Here is a 13,986-nt window from a genome sequence, read left to right on the forward strand (position 1 = left end):
ACCAGTACGTGAATACTAATGGATGGATTACAAGCAACAATTAAAACACAAGCACCAGCAAATGTCACTTTCAAACTTGATCATGCACATAATAAACAAAGACACCAACCGAAATGACCTAAAAGGATGTATATATATAGTCGCAAGAGCAAAAGCTTTGGCTTCTCTAATGCAGAATAATAAGGCTAAAAACGAAGGTAAAATCATAAACTTGACCACAATAATAAAAAAAAAAAAAAATCAGTTCTGAGAGAGACTAAAGGACATGTCTTTGTTTTTCTTATCAGCAAATTAAAAGGCAAGTCAAAAGTCTTTTAAGTAATAGTTGGAATTTCTTTTATAAAAAATGCTTTTCGTACAAGTTAAAATATGTGATTTCTAATATATTTTTTGAAATGTTGTACCATAAAATATTTTTAAAAAAAAACGTTACCGAATGACACGTATATTAGATAAGTAATAAAGCAATGCCGAGTTACGTAGCCTTTAAATACTTGATGATGCAAAGATGAGGTTGGACTGAGAGTATGCATGCTTAGTGGTCAATTTTATTTTGTCTTTGACACATGTAATTAGATAACGTAAATGTTATAAAAGATAAAAGTAGCTATAGCTAGCAAATCATAAAGCCAAGCCTCTTATATTTTCTTATGGGATACGTAACGTATTATTCTCAGGGTTTGTCTGTTTCACTTCATAGACTTGGCCTCGGGAGGGAAAACAAGCCAAAATACAATTCAGACAAAGAAAAAGAGATGATGTACGCAGAAAGGGTTATTAAATGCAAGAAAATATCTATTTATATGATTGTCATATAGCTGATAATTCTGCACTCCATGTGCAAAGTGCGAGTATAACGGTTGAGCGGGTAAAAGATATGGTATTCTAACCAAATATCACATCAAACAATACTATTTATTTTTAAAAAAGTTATCTATAAACATTATTCCATAAAAAAATGGCTAATTGCTGCGACCTTGTTATTTAATAGTAAATAATGTATGAGGACCTATTTAATTTATTCTAACTACGACATTAAATTTTCAGCATCAAAGTAATTGTTGGCATAATAACTAATCCCGTTATTTTCGTTAGATATAATTTATAATTTATTGTTTTAGACGAGTAAAAGAATACTATGGAGGTCGTAAACAAATTAAAGAAGAAAGTTAAAAGAACGGTAGAAGTAGTTTTTTTTAAGAAAAAATATTTGTTTACAAATTACATGTTTCTTTCTCATAAAATAATTTTGTCTAGGGTAGATAAAACAATAATGATCCATAAAGTTTTTTTTTAAAATACTTAATATAACTTTATACTCAAGATTCAAAATTGAGAATTGAGATTAATGGTTAACCTAAATCAATCTCATATATTCTATTTGATTCATGTATTTTGATTAATAAACTTATCATAAATGATAGATTGTGATTGAATGGTTGTATAAATTTTTTTACATTTTCAACATAATCATTATTTTTCTTTGGAAAAAAGGACTATATATTGGTAGTGTAAAAAAATTTATACCCTCATTTAATTACACATCATCATTAATATGATTTTTAAAATAATTATTATAAAAATTAATAATCTTTTTATACATGATGAGTTATGATTGAATAACATTATAAATTTTTACATTAGTATACTATAATCCTTTTTTTTTTTCTTGCAATATATATAGCTTTAATTTATCCAATTGATTTCTTAACCGTTCAACGTAGAAGAGTAATTGATAAAAAATTGTAATACCCCCACACACACACAAAAAAAAAAAAAAAAAGAAGTAATATAACATGTTGATTGAAGTCCCATATTTAAGTTTCCATTGAGCTGGGTGCTATTAGCTTTTTAAAATCTTGATCTTTATCTTCTATCTTCTTGCTTCCTGTACACAAAGGAATTTTAGAACAACCTGAATGGGCAAGAATGCCCTTGAGTGTCTCTTATACCTCCTCCACCTCCTTCCTTTCTCTTTGTTGCTGAGACTTTCCTCACTCCTTTCTTCTTCCTTTTCGTCTTGCACCCCATGAAGGCAACAAATTGGACGAATTTAATGATCGACAAAGACAATACTTTGGGAAAAGAATTTTCGTAAGGTTGTTGACTTTAAACATTCTCTGAAATGGCTGAAGCTTTGATTCTTGGACTACTCTTGGGTAGGTAATGCACAAGGATTGCTTTGTTTTTGTTTTCATGAAGAATATCATTTCTTAACATAAAAAAGTTCAAAATATTTTTAAGAAAATCAAAGTGAATAAAACCCAAAAAATATTTGAAAAATTATCTTAAAATATACCTATTTAACATACAAGTTTTAGTAGTCCGTATATTTTTATAATTTGTGATTTTTTTTTCTTTTTATGGAACTTATCATATTAGGATAAGGGATAAAATTCACCAATTATATATAAAAAAATAGACTAACAAAGTTATTATTTTTAAAATATAGTGACTAAAATTGATTTTGACAAAGTTGAGAGACCTGATATACATTTTATCCTTTTTAAAATTGTTTTGACAATATTGGACTTCATTGGATACATTAAGATATGGTTGTTGCTTGTTGCACCCGAAAAGTTGGTTCCTGCATTTTTTTTTTTTTTTACTTTTCGGATTGACCTATCTAGAATGTAAAAGGTGTAATAAATTTGAAATGAAATTTCACATTCCAAATTAGTCAATCCAGAAGAAGAAAAGGAGAAGGAAGGGAGAGAAAGGATGAGGGTTTAATTCTCCTGTTGATAAAATAATAACAATTAACAACTTACATTTGCTCATAAAAACAAAGAAGCCAAAAATGGTGCAACAAGTAGTTTTTTGTGTAGAAAGTAACAATTTATTCTGTCTTCATGCTTAACGGCCCAAGGGCCAAGACCCTTGCATGGATTGTCCGCTGCTAAAATTCTGGGCTCTGTTGTTTTCCGGATTCGCATGGTCTGCTCCACATTTTTCTATTCTTTTTAATGGATGCATCCTGTTTGTTGCATTGGGCTCTACTTTTAGTTTTACAGATTCCCTTTTTATTGAGTCATTTGAATCGTATACCTTTCATATCCATTCATGCACCTCCCATAAATATTTAAAAGAACAAAAATATCCTAACACCTTCCCTACACTAATCATAGTCCTATCATCTGCGATGACACCTCCCTCACAAACATACTGTTGGTGTCGTCACAACACCTCCTTCACATGCAACAGCAACGACCTTGTCCTCAACATCGTGCCACCTCATTCACCCTCTTGCCATGACAACAACCTTGTCCTCCACCACGTCAAACCCTTCACCCTTCTCACAACACCACATTGAAGTGAATTTTTGACTTATAAAAATGCTATTCCAAAATAATTTTGGAGTACTTTATCTTAGAAGTTTTGAAATACTTATTTTTATTCGAGAAGATAATTTTTATCTTTTATAATAGTTTTGAAACACTTATTTCTATTTCAAAAACTAAAAATTACTTTCCAAAATTTTAGAACAACTTTGTAAAGTAATTTTTACTTAAGGTAATTTTTACTTTTCAAAATAACTTTTTCATAGTAATTTTAAAACACTTACCTCTATTTTGGAATGATCACTCAAGAAGGTAAAAAAGAATAGAAATAAAGAGTAACACTAAAAAAAGAAAGAAAAAAAAAAGATAATTAAGTTGCCATTAACAAGAAAAGATAATTTATCTTGATTACTTTTTTGTACAAAAAAAAAAGAAGATAATTAGGTTTCCACGTTTTTTGTTGGTCTCTTCTGCCTCCACCTCTGCCATTGCTGTTATGGGAAGCAACCATGAACGCCGCCATTAACAAATAAAGAGTAACTGTATCGTGGAGCTTTCTAAGAGTGTTGCCTGCCTTTTGGATGAATGAGAGATTGAATGGTAGAATTCTTTACAATGCTGAAATCTCCTATTCCTAGTTTCGTGGTACATGCGTAAATAATGGTAGAGCGGTCATGGTTGTTTCACGGTACAACAATGGCAGAACATTTATGGTTTCCATCAGCGTGGGACAAGAACGTGATCATAGAGTAGTGTTATTTTTAAATTTTCAAATTTGATATCAATCATAATTGTGATCTGCACAAGATTAATTGGGTTAATTTAATTAAGGAAGATTTTAAATTTCATATTATTTTATTAAAAGATAACACCTTTCTAGCTATTTGTGTATCTCTTATTTTATCCACATGTAATTCATTGTACAATTTGTTGTAGAAACTGTTATACTTCTATCATTACTCAAAATAAATAATTTATATAAGTCAATTATTTTTAGAAACATACAATTAATGTTCAAAGTAATTAGTGAATTGAAAAGTAAAAAAATATAAAAAGCTATAAAATCACTGTTCATAATAAAAATAAATAAAAAAATAACTATAGAAGTAAATTATATGTAGTAACTATCTTATTTATATAAAATTGATCTAATTAACAAAATGTAAAATATTTTTCATTAACTTAATTATAATTTTTCATTTTGCTAGGCTATATTTAGCAATTTATTTAGGTTAGTTTTTAAATTTTTTTAGCTGAGTTTAACACTTTGATAAATAATTTTCTTAATACTTTCTAATATTTTTTTAAACGTTCTAGTTAATGATAGGAAATAAGAAAAAATACTAAGAAAATATCAGGATTAAAAGTAACAATTTTCTTGCAAGAATTAAAACCAGACGAAGCTTTTTACACCAACTTAAAATATATTTAAGCCAATAATTAAATAAATCACCTACCGCTGTGTCTTTCTTCATGCGTTTCTCCTATTCTTGAATCTTAGTTCCTGCTACTTCTATTTTATTTAAATCCCATTACGTTGATTCCAGTATTTAATTAGTGTCGCTGTTAGAAATGTAAGATACTTATTATGTATATAATACACTAATACTCTCTAAAGTCAAAACCTAATGGTTGCCTTTTTAATACGTTTACTTTCTTCGATGCCCTGAATCTTGCCCAACAGATGAGTTTTTATTTATTTAAAACAGCAATACCTACCACACGTTATTCCATTATATATAGGAACTAGCTAGGCCTTTAGGCTTTGGCGGCATTGAATCGTAGCAATTTCCACTGTACCTTACACTTGCAAAAACCATATTAATTATTCCATAACCAAACTTCACTTAGCCATGTCTCCAAGTTTCAACTCCTCAAATTCCTTGTATGATTTTGTGGTGAGAGAAGGCAATGGCGTGAAAGGTTTGGTAGACTTGGGTGTATCAGAGGTGCCAGAAAGGTACAAACAACATCCACAGGAACGAATCAACAAGCAAGATTCAAGGACATGTGATGCTCCACCCATTGACTTGTCAAAGCTCAATGGACCAGATCATGAGAAAGTGGTGGATGAGATTGCTAGAGCTGCTGAGACTCTTGGCTTCTTTCAGGTGGTGAATCATGGTGTGCCTTTGGAGTTATTGGAATCACTTAAAGATGCAGCTCACACATTCTTCAGTTTGCCACCAGAGAAGAAAGCTGTTTACTGCACTGGGGTCAGCCCTAGCCCTAGGGTAAAATATGGGACTAGCTTTGTGCCAGAGAAAGAGAAGGCCTTGGAATGGAAAGACTATATTAGTATGGTATATAGTAGTGATGAAGAAGCTCTTCAACACTGGCCGAATCAGTGCAAGTATATGATCTTCCTTCTACTTTACTCTCTCTCTCTCTCTCTCTCTCTCTCTCTCTTTATATATATATATATATATATATATTACTCCCTCACTGTATAAAAATTAATATTTGAATGATTTACGAGTTTATAAACATGCACTGTCTTCAGTGGTAGACTTATGTTCATGTCAGGTGTGCAAATGCACTCCTAACTTTGACGAAATTATAAATAATTATATTAATTTTATATATTTTTTTCTCAACTTTTCTTTTATATGTGAACCCCCTCCTCTCTAATTTCTCACTTCCCTTCAAAGTATTTGATTTAAAATTAGAATTTTATCTTTTATTCAATGACAGTAACTGCTAGCTAACATCCTGGTAGTCACTGACTCTGGTTGTTTATTCATGATTTATTGCCATACTATATGAAGTTACGATATCATAAGAAATTGATTAAAAGTGTCGGAAATAACACCAAGAGTCCATATTATTTCTTTTTATATTTTCAGGGAAGTTGCACTTGAGTATTTGAAGTTATCATCTAAGATGGTTAGAGACATTGTGGAAGCCTTGATAAGTAAGCTCGGGGTAGCCCTAGATGATTCAAAAATCGAGGGCCTTCTTGGTCTGAAGATGGTTAACATGAACTACTACCCAGCATGCCCAAATCCAGAGCTCACAGTGGGTGTAGGGCGTCACTCTGACATGGGAGCTATCACAGTGCTACTCCAAGATGGCATTGGAGGCTTGTATGTCAAAGTGGAAGAAGATGAGGATGCTGGAAAAGGAGAGTGGTTGGAAATTCCACCAATCCCTGGAGCTCTTGTCATCAATATTGGTGATACTATACAGGTTTGATATCCTCAAATCCAAGATTTAAATAGATAACTCAAATTTTAGAAATAACTCAAATTTTGTAAGGTAATAATTAACTCATTTTAGTTTTTTTTTTCACTTACTATAAGTATCATTTCATGGGTTGAAGCCTAAACTATCATAATATAGCTAGTAACAACATCATTTTATTCAAGAATAAAACAAATGAGCACATACCAGTAATAAATGAGAGTTTAATAAGCATGTATTATTATTGTAATTTCTTTACACTATCAATCAGTTAAAAACTATTATTCAAACATTTTTAAATTAATTATTGTCAGGTCAATAAACTAATCACCCTTTGTTAGGGTGGATCTGACTTGAAAGACTCATATAAGTGATTTAAGACTTAAATATTATCCTTTTATATTATTTAAGTCTTAAGCCAACTATGTGAGCTTTTCCGGGGACTCACCCTAGCTATCATCTTACATAATAGATTATAATTGAATATCTTTTCACTCTTGGTGCACAAACTATTTTCTTTTTCTGACAACTTGTGTTAATGTAAGATACTGAGCAATGGGAAGTATAAGAGTGCTGAACACCGAGTTAGGACAACTAGCACCCAATCCAGGGTATCAGTTCCAGTGTTTACTATGCCAATAGCTACAGACAGGATAGGTCCATTGCCAGAGGTGGTGAAGAAAGATGGTTTGGCCCGTTACAGGGAAGTTGTGCTCCAGGACTACATGAACAACTTCTTTGGGAATGCTCATGCTGGAAAGAAGTCTCTTGATTTTGCAAGGATCAACTAGTTTGTATCAATAATATAAGAATTGAGATGTTTGTATTTCCTTTTTCATTTCATGTTTAATGAATAAAACCTTCAATATTGAGGCTATATGTCACTAATAACTAATAAAGGTAAAGATATGGTTTGGTTAATCTTTATACACCTTAGCTTAAAGAAAGAAGAGAGATAAAAAAAATGAAAATGAAAATGATGGATGCGATTCAAAATGAAGAAAGAAAGAAAGATGGAAAACATATATAGAATGAGTGCAGAATTAAGGTGTGACAAAAAAAATCAAAATTTTGTTTTCCTCTTTTTGCCAACTATGAGTTGAAAAGGCTAAATTTGATCTCCATTTCGAAGTAAAATATCAATAATATTTCAAATCAAACACAACTTCCTAAAAGTTGTAATTCATTTTGAAAGACTTTTCTGTGTCCTATAGTCTTTCGTTCCTTTTGTTTCTGACAGAGAGTTTTAAAATAAGGAAAAATGAAACTCAAATTCTAAGTGGGAAAAAACTCCAGACTTTTCGTACATGATAAGATTACGTTGCCTTCTTAATACGCTATCTTCTTCAACCCACCTTAATTTTTAGTTTTTAATTTAATACATTCAAAGCCCTGCATGCCAGACAATCTATGATCTATAATATATAATATATATACGTATACAGGAACATGGCATTTGGCACTGCATGACAACAATTTGCCCTATATCTCACACTAGCAAAGCCATAAACAAACTTCACTTAGCCATGGCTCTAAGTTTCAACACTTCGAATTCCTTGTATACTTTGTGGTTAGTGCCTTTGGAGCTGTTGGAATCACTTAAAGATGCAGCACACACATTCTTCAGTTTGCCACCAGAAAAGAAAGCTGTTTACTGCACTGGGGTGAGCCCTAGCCCTAAATATGGTAAAATATGGGACTAGCTTTGTGCCTAAGAAAGAGAAGGCCTTGGAATGGAAAGACTATATCCGTATGGTATATAGTAGTGATGAATAAGCTCTTCAATATTGGCCTAATCAGTGCAAGTAAGACCTCACTTCTATACTCAGCTCTCTCTCTCTCTCTATATATATATTACCCGCTCAATATGTCAAACATTTGAATGACTTACGAGTAGAATTGTACACAGGGATGTGCATATAAACCGGTTTGAATTGAACCATTTCTGAAATGTACCGAACTAATTTTTTAACTGAACTATTTTTTTAAATAAGTATGGTTCGAACCGAATTGGTTTTAAAATCGGTTTAATTCACTTATAATCAAATTATTTTAAAAAAAATCAGGATAGTTTTTTTAAAGAAAAAGATAATTTATAAATTAGTTCAAAATTGATTCAGTTCTTAAATCAATTTAAAAATGGTTCGAAGCTAGTTTTTAAAAATCAATTCAACTCTAAACTAGTTTTGAAAATCAATTCTCAAATTTGGTTTAAAATCCAAACTGCTAAAATCAGTTTGAAACCAGTTTGTTTTTTTTTTCCGAATTGGTTTTTTCACATCCCTACTTGTACCGTTCCGTGAGTATAAAAGTTTTTACCGAGTAATTAAAATTATGTCCATGATTTGAGTTGTAAAATAGAATTAGAAGTTAAAACATTCTTTTTTATTAGCAGTTAATAATAAATCATATTTCAAAAGCTTTCACTTGATACAAGTTCATTTGATATAAAACTAATGAACATATACCAATGTACTATACTAACAATTTCTAATAATCCTGTCTCTATGTTAAATGTAAGATACTGAGCAATGGGAAGTACAATAGTGCCGAACACCGAACAAGGGCAACTAACACCAAAGCAAGAGTATCAGTTCCAGTGTTTATTCTGCCTATGGCTACAGAGAAGATTGGTCCATTGCCAGAGGTGGTGAAAAATGATGGGTTGGCCCAATATAGGGAAATTCTGATCAAAGATTACATGAAGAACTACTCAGCGAATGCTCTTGATGGAAAGAAGTTTGATTTTGCAAGGATCAACTCTGCCTAACTAGTATAAATTAAGAATAACAACTAAGAAATTATTGTTTTCTTTACATTTAATGTAACATGAGTCTTCAATAGTATATGATGATAAATTGATAATGATGAATTCAAGGCTATATATAATTTGCCTTATCTTCTTTCTAGAATATGTAAGCAGATCAAACACAATTACACAACATTTAATGTTACATCTGTTGAAATTGAAAACAGACTCCAAATCTATGCTTGTCAAAGTCTCGAAGGGCCAAGGGAGGAAGTCATAGTATCTTTAAGTCGAACCAAGGCTTCCATTGCCACTGGTCCCCTTGAAAATTATCCTTTTTGGTAAGCTCTGTCAGGGGCTTAACAATTTTTCCCATAGTCCACCACAATTTTTTTGCAATAACTTGTCAAGCCAAGAAATTCACACGCCCTCTTAACAAATTTAGGTACTAACCAGTCTAATATGTATAGCTAGAAGCCTTGAACTTTTGCAGGATATGTTCCAAGTATTCAACTGATTGCTTCCCAATATGAAATTTCTTCTTTTTTGCCTAAAATTGGTGTTGGAGCAAAACTTCTAAAACAAATTCAAGATGCAGAAATGCACATTTGTCAATCTGGGCTATTAATTAGAATGTCATAAAATAGCACGAGCAACTGATATTTGTAGAAGAAAAAGATATATTTTGTGTAGAGGAGCTTCTTGGATGTTTTATTCATGATCATTACAAGTTTTTATGGACAAAATTATAAATCCTTGTACATCATCTTCATTATTATAAGTTTTTTGTGGAACTTACAAACCCTTTCTTCATAACAAGTTTTTGAGGAACTTGCAAACTCATTCATTACAAGTTTTTGTGGAACTTGCAACATCACTAGATATCATAAATTCATAATGTCCCTTGTGTGATTGAAAAGTTGTTTATGAGTTCTCCTCCTCACAAATTCAGATTTGATGATAGCCCAATTTCAAATCCATCTTTGAAAAATAGTTAGTACTTCCGTAGAGTTCAACTAAGAACTCATCAACAATAGGTATAGCCGTATAGGATACTTATCTATATAGAATAGTAGCCCTGTTTAAGGACCTATAGTTAACACTTAACACAGCCTCCAAGTGTGATCCTTCTTTTTTATCCAATAATTGCAAGACTAAAAAAGGGCTAGTTCTCGGCCTTATGATCCCTGTTTGTACTCTATAGCATTCGTTTTACTGTAAGGCGATCAATTCCATCTTAACACTGCCTCTAAGTGTTATCCTTCTTTTACGTGCCTCTCAATTCCCTCTTTGTGATTGTGAGGATATCAGTATGGTCTTACTTAGACTAAATTCTGTCTTTCATGCAGCTTGATTGCATATGAATAGTTCCTCTCAGGACCAAACCCGTATAACACACTAACTGTTAAAGGGTCTTGTTAATCAGTGCCTTAAGGCATTGATTGAGGAACTAAAGGAGAAATTATTTATTACAGAGATCACAGGATAGCGCAAAAAAAATCATGAGCAATATAATTTTGTGTCTCCCAATAAAGACCATTTTCCATTGTTAAATATGCTATGGGTTTTTCCATTTGGCATGCGTGAGAATCATAGAACTTTCAGCACTCATAGGACAATCACATTAATTGATTGAGTCAACCATTAGAATCCATTGGAAGCAAAAATTGATTCCATAGGGTAAAATTATCCAGAACTAGGGTCCATATTCTCTCTCTATAAGATTCAAGATGGCCGTATAATTGGATATGCTAGAAAGAATGCTGATTTTCTATTCCTGAAACTTCGAATTGACTATAGAACAGAAAACTCTTCTCACTCAAGCTGATTTTTGTAAAAGTTACAATTAGTTTTGAAAAACTTGTGCGTCCATAGTATTTCTTTTTTCTCTTTTTTTTTTACAGAAGATTTTACAATAAGAAAATGATACTCAAATATAAATTCGGAAAAATCTCCAAAATCTTGTTCTGATTCTTTTGTTAAACCTACTTTATCTGCATGGTTTCGATCGCCATGAGAATTGACTTTCGATAATTCCAAAAGTTCAAAGTAAGAAAAATTAAACCTTTCTACATGATTGCAATCTTATTTATAAATCAAATTTAAATTCCTTTTTATGTTGTTTATTGAGTGTTTTTATTGATCTAGACCATTCCTAAGTTCAGACTTTAATTGATTAGTATCTAGACATGTTAGTTCCATATTACATAAAATATACTACAGTGTAACATTGGTTGCCTTTTAAAAATGTTTATACTTCTTCCAGCCGCCATTTTATTTTAATACATTTACTTCTTCAAAGCCCTGAATTAGCAAATTGTATGGAACATATAACGCCTTATTTCATTATTAAGTGTAGCAGCTCCTAGCAGAACAATCTATCTATATTATATATAAAGGGACTCTATGCCTTTGGTAGATCATAGCAATTTGTCCTGTATTTACACTAGCAGAAGCCAGAAACAAACTTCACTCAGCCATGGCTCTAAGTTTCAACTCTTCAAATTCCTTGTATGACTTTGAGATTAGAGAGGGCAATGGTGTTAAAGGCGTGGCAGATTTAGGTTTATCAGAGTTGCCAGAGAGGTACATACAACCCGCAGAGGAATGAATCGACAAGCAAGATTCAAGGACATGTGATGCTCCACCCATTGACTTGTCAAAGCTAAATGGACCTGAGCATGAGAAAGTGGTGGATGAGATTGTAAGAGCATCTGAAACTCTTGGCTTCTTTCAGGTGGTGAATCATGGTGTGCCTTTGGAGCTATTGGAATCACTTAAAGATGCAGCTCACACATTCTTCAACTTGCCACAAGAGAAGAAAGCGGTGTTCCGCACAGCAATTAGGCCAGGCCTAGTCACAAAACTTAGGTCTAGCTTTGTGCCTGAGAAATAGAAGACATGGGAATGGAAGGACTTTATCAGTATGGTACATACTAGTGATGAAGATGCTCTTCAGAATTGGCCTAATCAGTGCAGGTAAGACCTTCTAGCCTCTATAAATTATGCCTGTCAATATATCAAATATTAGAAAATACTAAACACACTTTCTAACACTCTTAACATACTACTATTGACTAAATAATGTTGGAAATCAAAAAATTTGGTAAGTCTCACTTCTTATTTATTTTATTGAGTTTCACTCATGATTTTGGTCTAAAGTATTTCTTTGTATATTTCAGGGAAGTAGCACTTGAGTATTTGAAATTATCACACAAGATGGTTAGAGGCATTGTCAAAATCTTGATAAGTAAGCTTGGGGTGTCACCAGATGACTCAAAAATTAATCCTGGGTGTGAAGATAGTTAACATGAACTACTACCCACCATTTCCAAATCCAGAGCTCACAGTAGGTGTAGGGCGCCACTCGGACTTGGGAACCATTACAGCGTTGCTCCAAGATGAAATTGGAGGCTTATATGTTAAAATGGAAGAAGAAAATGATGCTGGAAAAGGAGAGTGGTTGGAAATTCCACCAATCCCTGGAGCCCTGGTCATCAACATTGGTGATATTTTAGAGGTTTGGTATCTTGAAATCTGAGATTCAAGTAAATAACTCAAATTTTAGATTTAGAAATTGCAATTGGAAGTTAAAACCTACTTTTTGATTGGCGGTTAATAACTCTTTTCAAAAGCTTTCACTAATGTAAACGTCATTTGAGGGGTAATATCATTTTCTCAAGATGTAGAACTAATGAAAATAGAATTTAATTGGAACAGATCTTGTAACAAAAATTATACTTTTAATAAATTTTGGATTATCAAGTCATTGACTTTTATGATAATCATTTTAAAGTTATATTTAAGGTGTTATTTAATCAGTTGATAATGTAAAATTATTAATACCAACACTCTTTTGAAAACATTCTTTCTTTTAATTTTGTAATTTTTCTATTTTTAATCAATTTTAACCCATAATAAAATGTGTCTTAAAAAGTGTAAGTATGTTAGATAGTATGTTTCTAGCATTCTTCTATTAACATAAATTCAAAATTAAACTCATGAACAGATATCAATGTACTATACTAACTCTTTCCGGTAAAACTATCTATGTCACATGTAAGATACTGAGCAATGGGAAGTACAAGAGTGCTGAACACCGAACAAAAACAACAAGCATCAAAGCCAGGGTTTCAGTTCCATTGTTTACTCTGCCTATAGCTACAGAGAGGATTGGCCCATTGCCAGAGGCAGTGAAGAATGATGGGTTTGCTCAATACAGGGAAGTTGCAATGCAGGATTACACTAAAAACTTCTTTGGGAATGCTCATCAAGGAAATAAGACTCTTGATTTTGCAAGGATCAACTCTGCATAACTAGTATAAAGAATAAGAACTATGAAATTTTTGTTTCCTTTTCATTTCATGTTACATGAATCTTCAGTATCTGATAATAATGAATTCAAGGTTATATATCAACATTGGCCATATCTTTCTCTTTCTGCAAAAATACATGCAGATCCAACACTAATACGCTACATTTCAAATCACATTCCTTGAAATTGAAAACAAAGTCCAAAGTTCAAACATGACACTTGGGTAACCACAAAATTACTCATGATCAGTAGTTTAGTGTCTTTTATACAAACTAATTGAAGATACTTGAGAACTTGTTATTAATCAAGCGAAATCTTATGTTTAAATATTATTTGCTCAAACAAATTAATCAAATTTAAATCCAAATCAACTAGTTATATATTTTTGCTGCACTGGGGTGAGCCCAAGCCATAAGGTAAAATATGGGACTAGTTTTGTGCCCGAGAAAGAGAAGGCC

The 13,986-nt window shown here is 32.0% G+C and overlaps 1 protein-coding gene and 1 pseudogene across 1 annotated transcript; both read left to right on the forward strand.

Annotated features, from left to right (window-relative positions):
• Window positions 1–5,036: 5,036 nt before the first annotated feature.
• On the forward strand, window positions 5,037–7,343 carry LOC114423906 (scopoletin 8-hydroxylase-like). The gene is made up of 3 exons (XM_028390816.1): window positions 5,037–5,634; window positions 6,128–6,470; window positions 7,010–7,343. The coding sequence occupies exons 1-3, from the start codon at window positions 5,135–5,137 to the stop codon at window positions 7,253–7,255; spliced, it is 1,089 nt and encodes a 362-aa protein (XP_028246617.1). The 5' UTR covers window positions 5,037–5,134; the 3' UTR covers window positions 7,256–7,343.
• Window positions 7,344–11,613: 4,270 nt separating this feature from the next.
• LOC114423070 lies at window positions 11,614–13,745 on the forward strand (annotated as a pseudogene).
• Window positions 13,746–13,986: the final 241 nt, after the last annotated feature.

This window comes from Glycine soja, chromosome 8 (assembly GCF_004193775.1).
Source record: "Glycine soja cultivar W05 chromosome 8, ASM419377v2, whole genome shotgun sequence".
NCBI lineage: Eukaryota > Viridiplantae > Streptophyta > Magnoliopsida > Fabales > Fabaceae > Glycine > Glycine soja.

Bases quoted from the DNA above. Each gene is read 5' to 3' on its own strand.
- LOC114423906 (XM_028390816.1), top strand. From the start codon at position 5,135: ATGTCTCCAAGTTTCAACTCCTCAAATTCCTTGTATGATTTTGTGGTG. The intron at 5,635-6,127 runs GTATATGATCTT...TTATATTTTCAG, and splicing joins CACTGGCCGAATCAGTGCAA to GGAAGTTGCACTTGAGTATT. The intron at 6,471-7,009 runs GTTTGATATCCT...TGTTAATGTAAG, and splicing joins ATATTGGTGATACTATACAG to ATACTGAGCAATGGGAAGTA.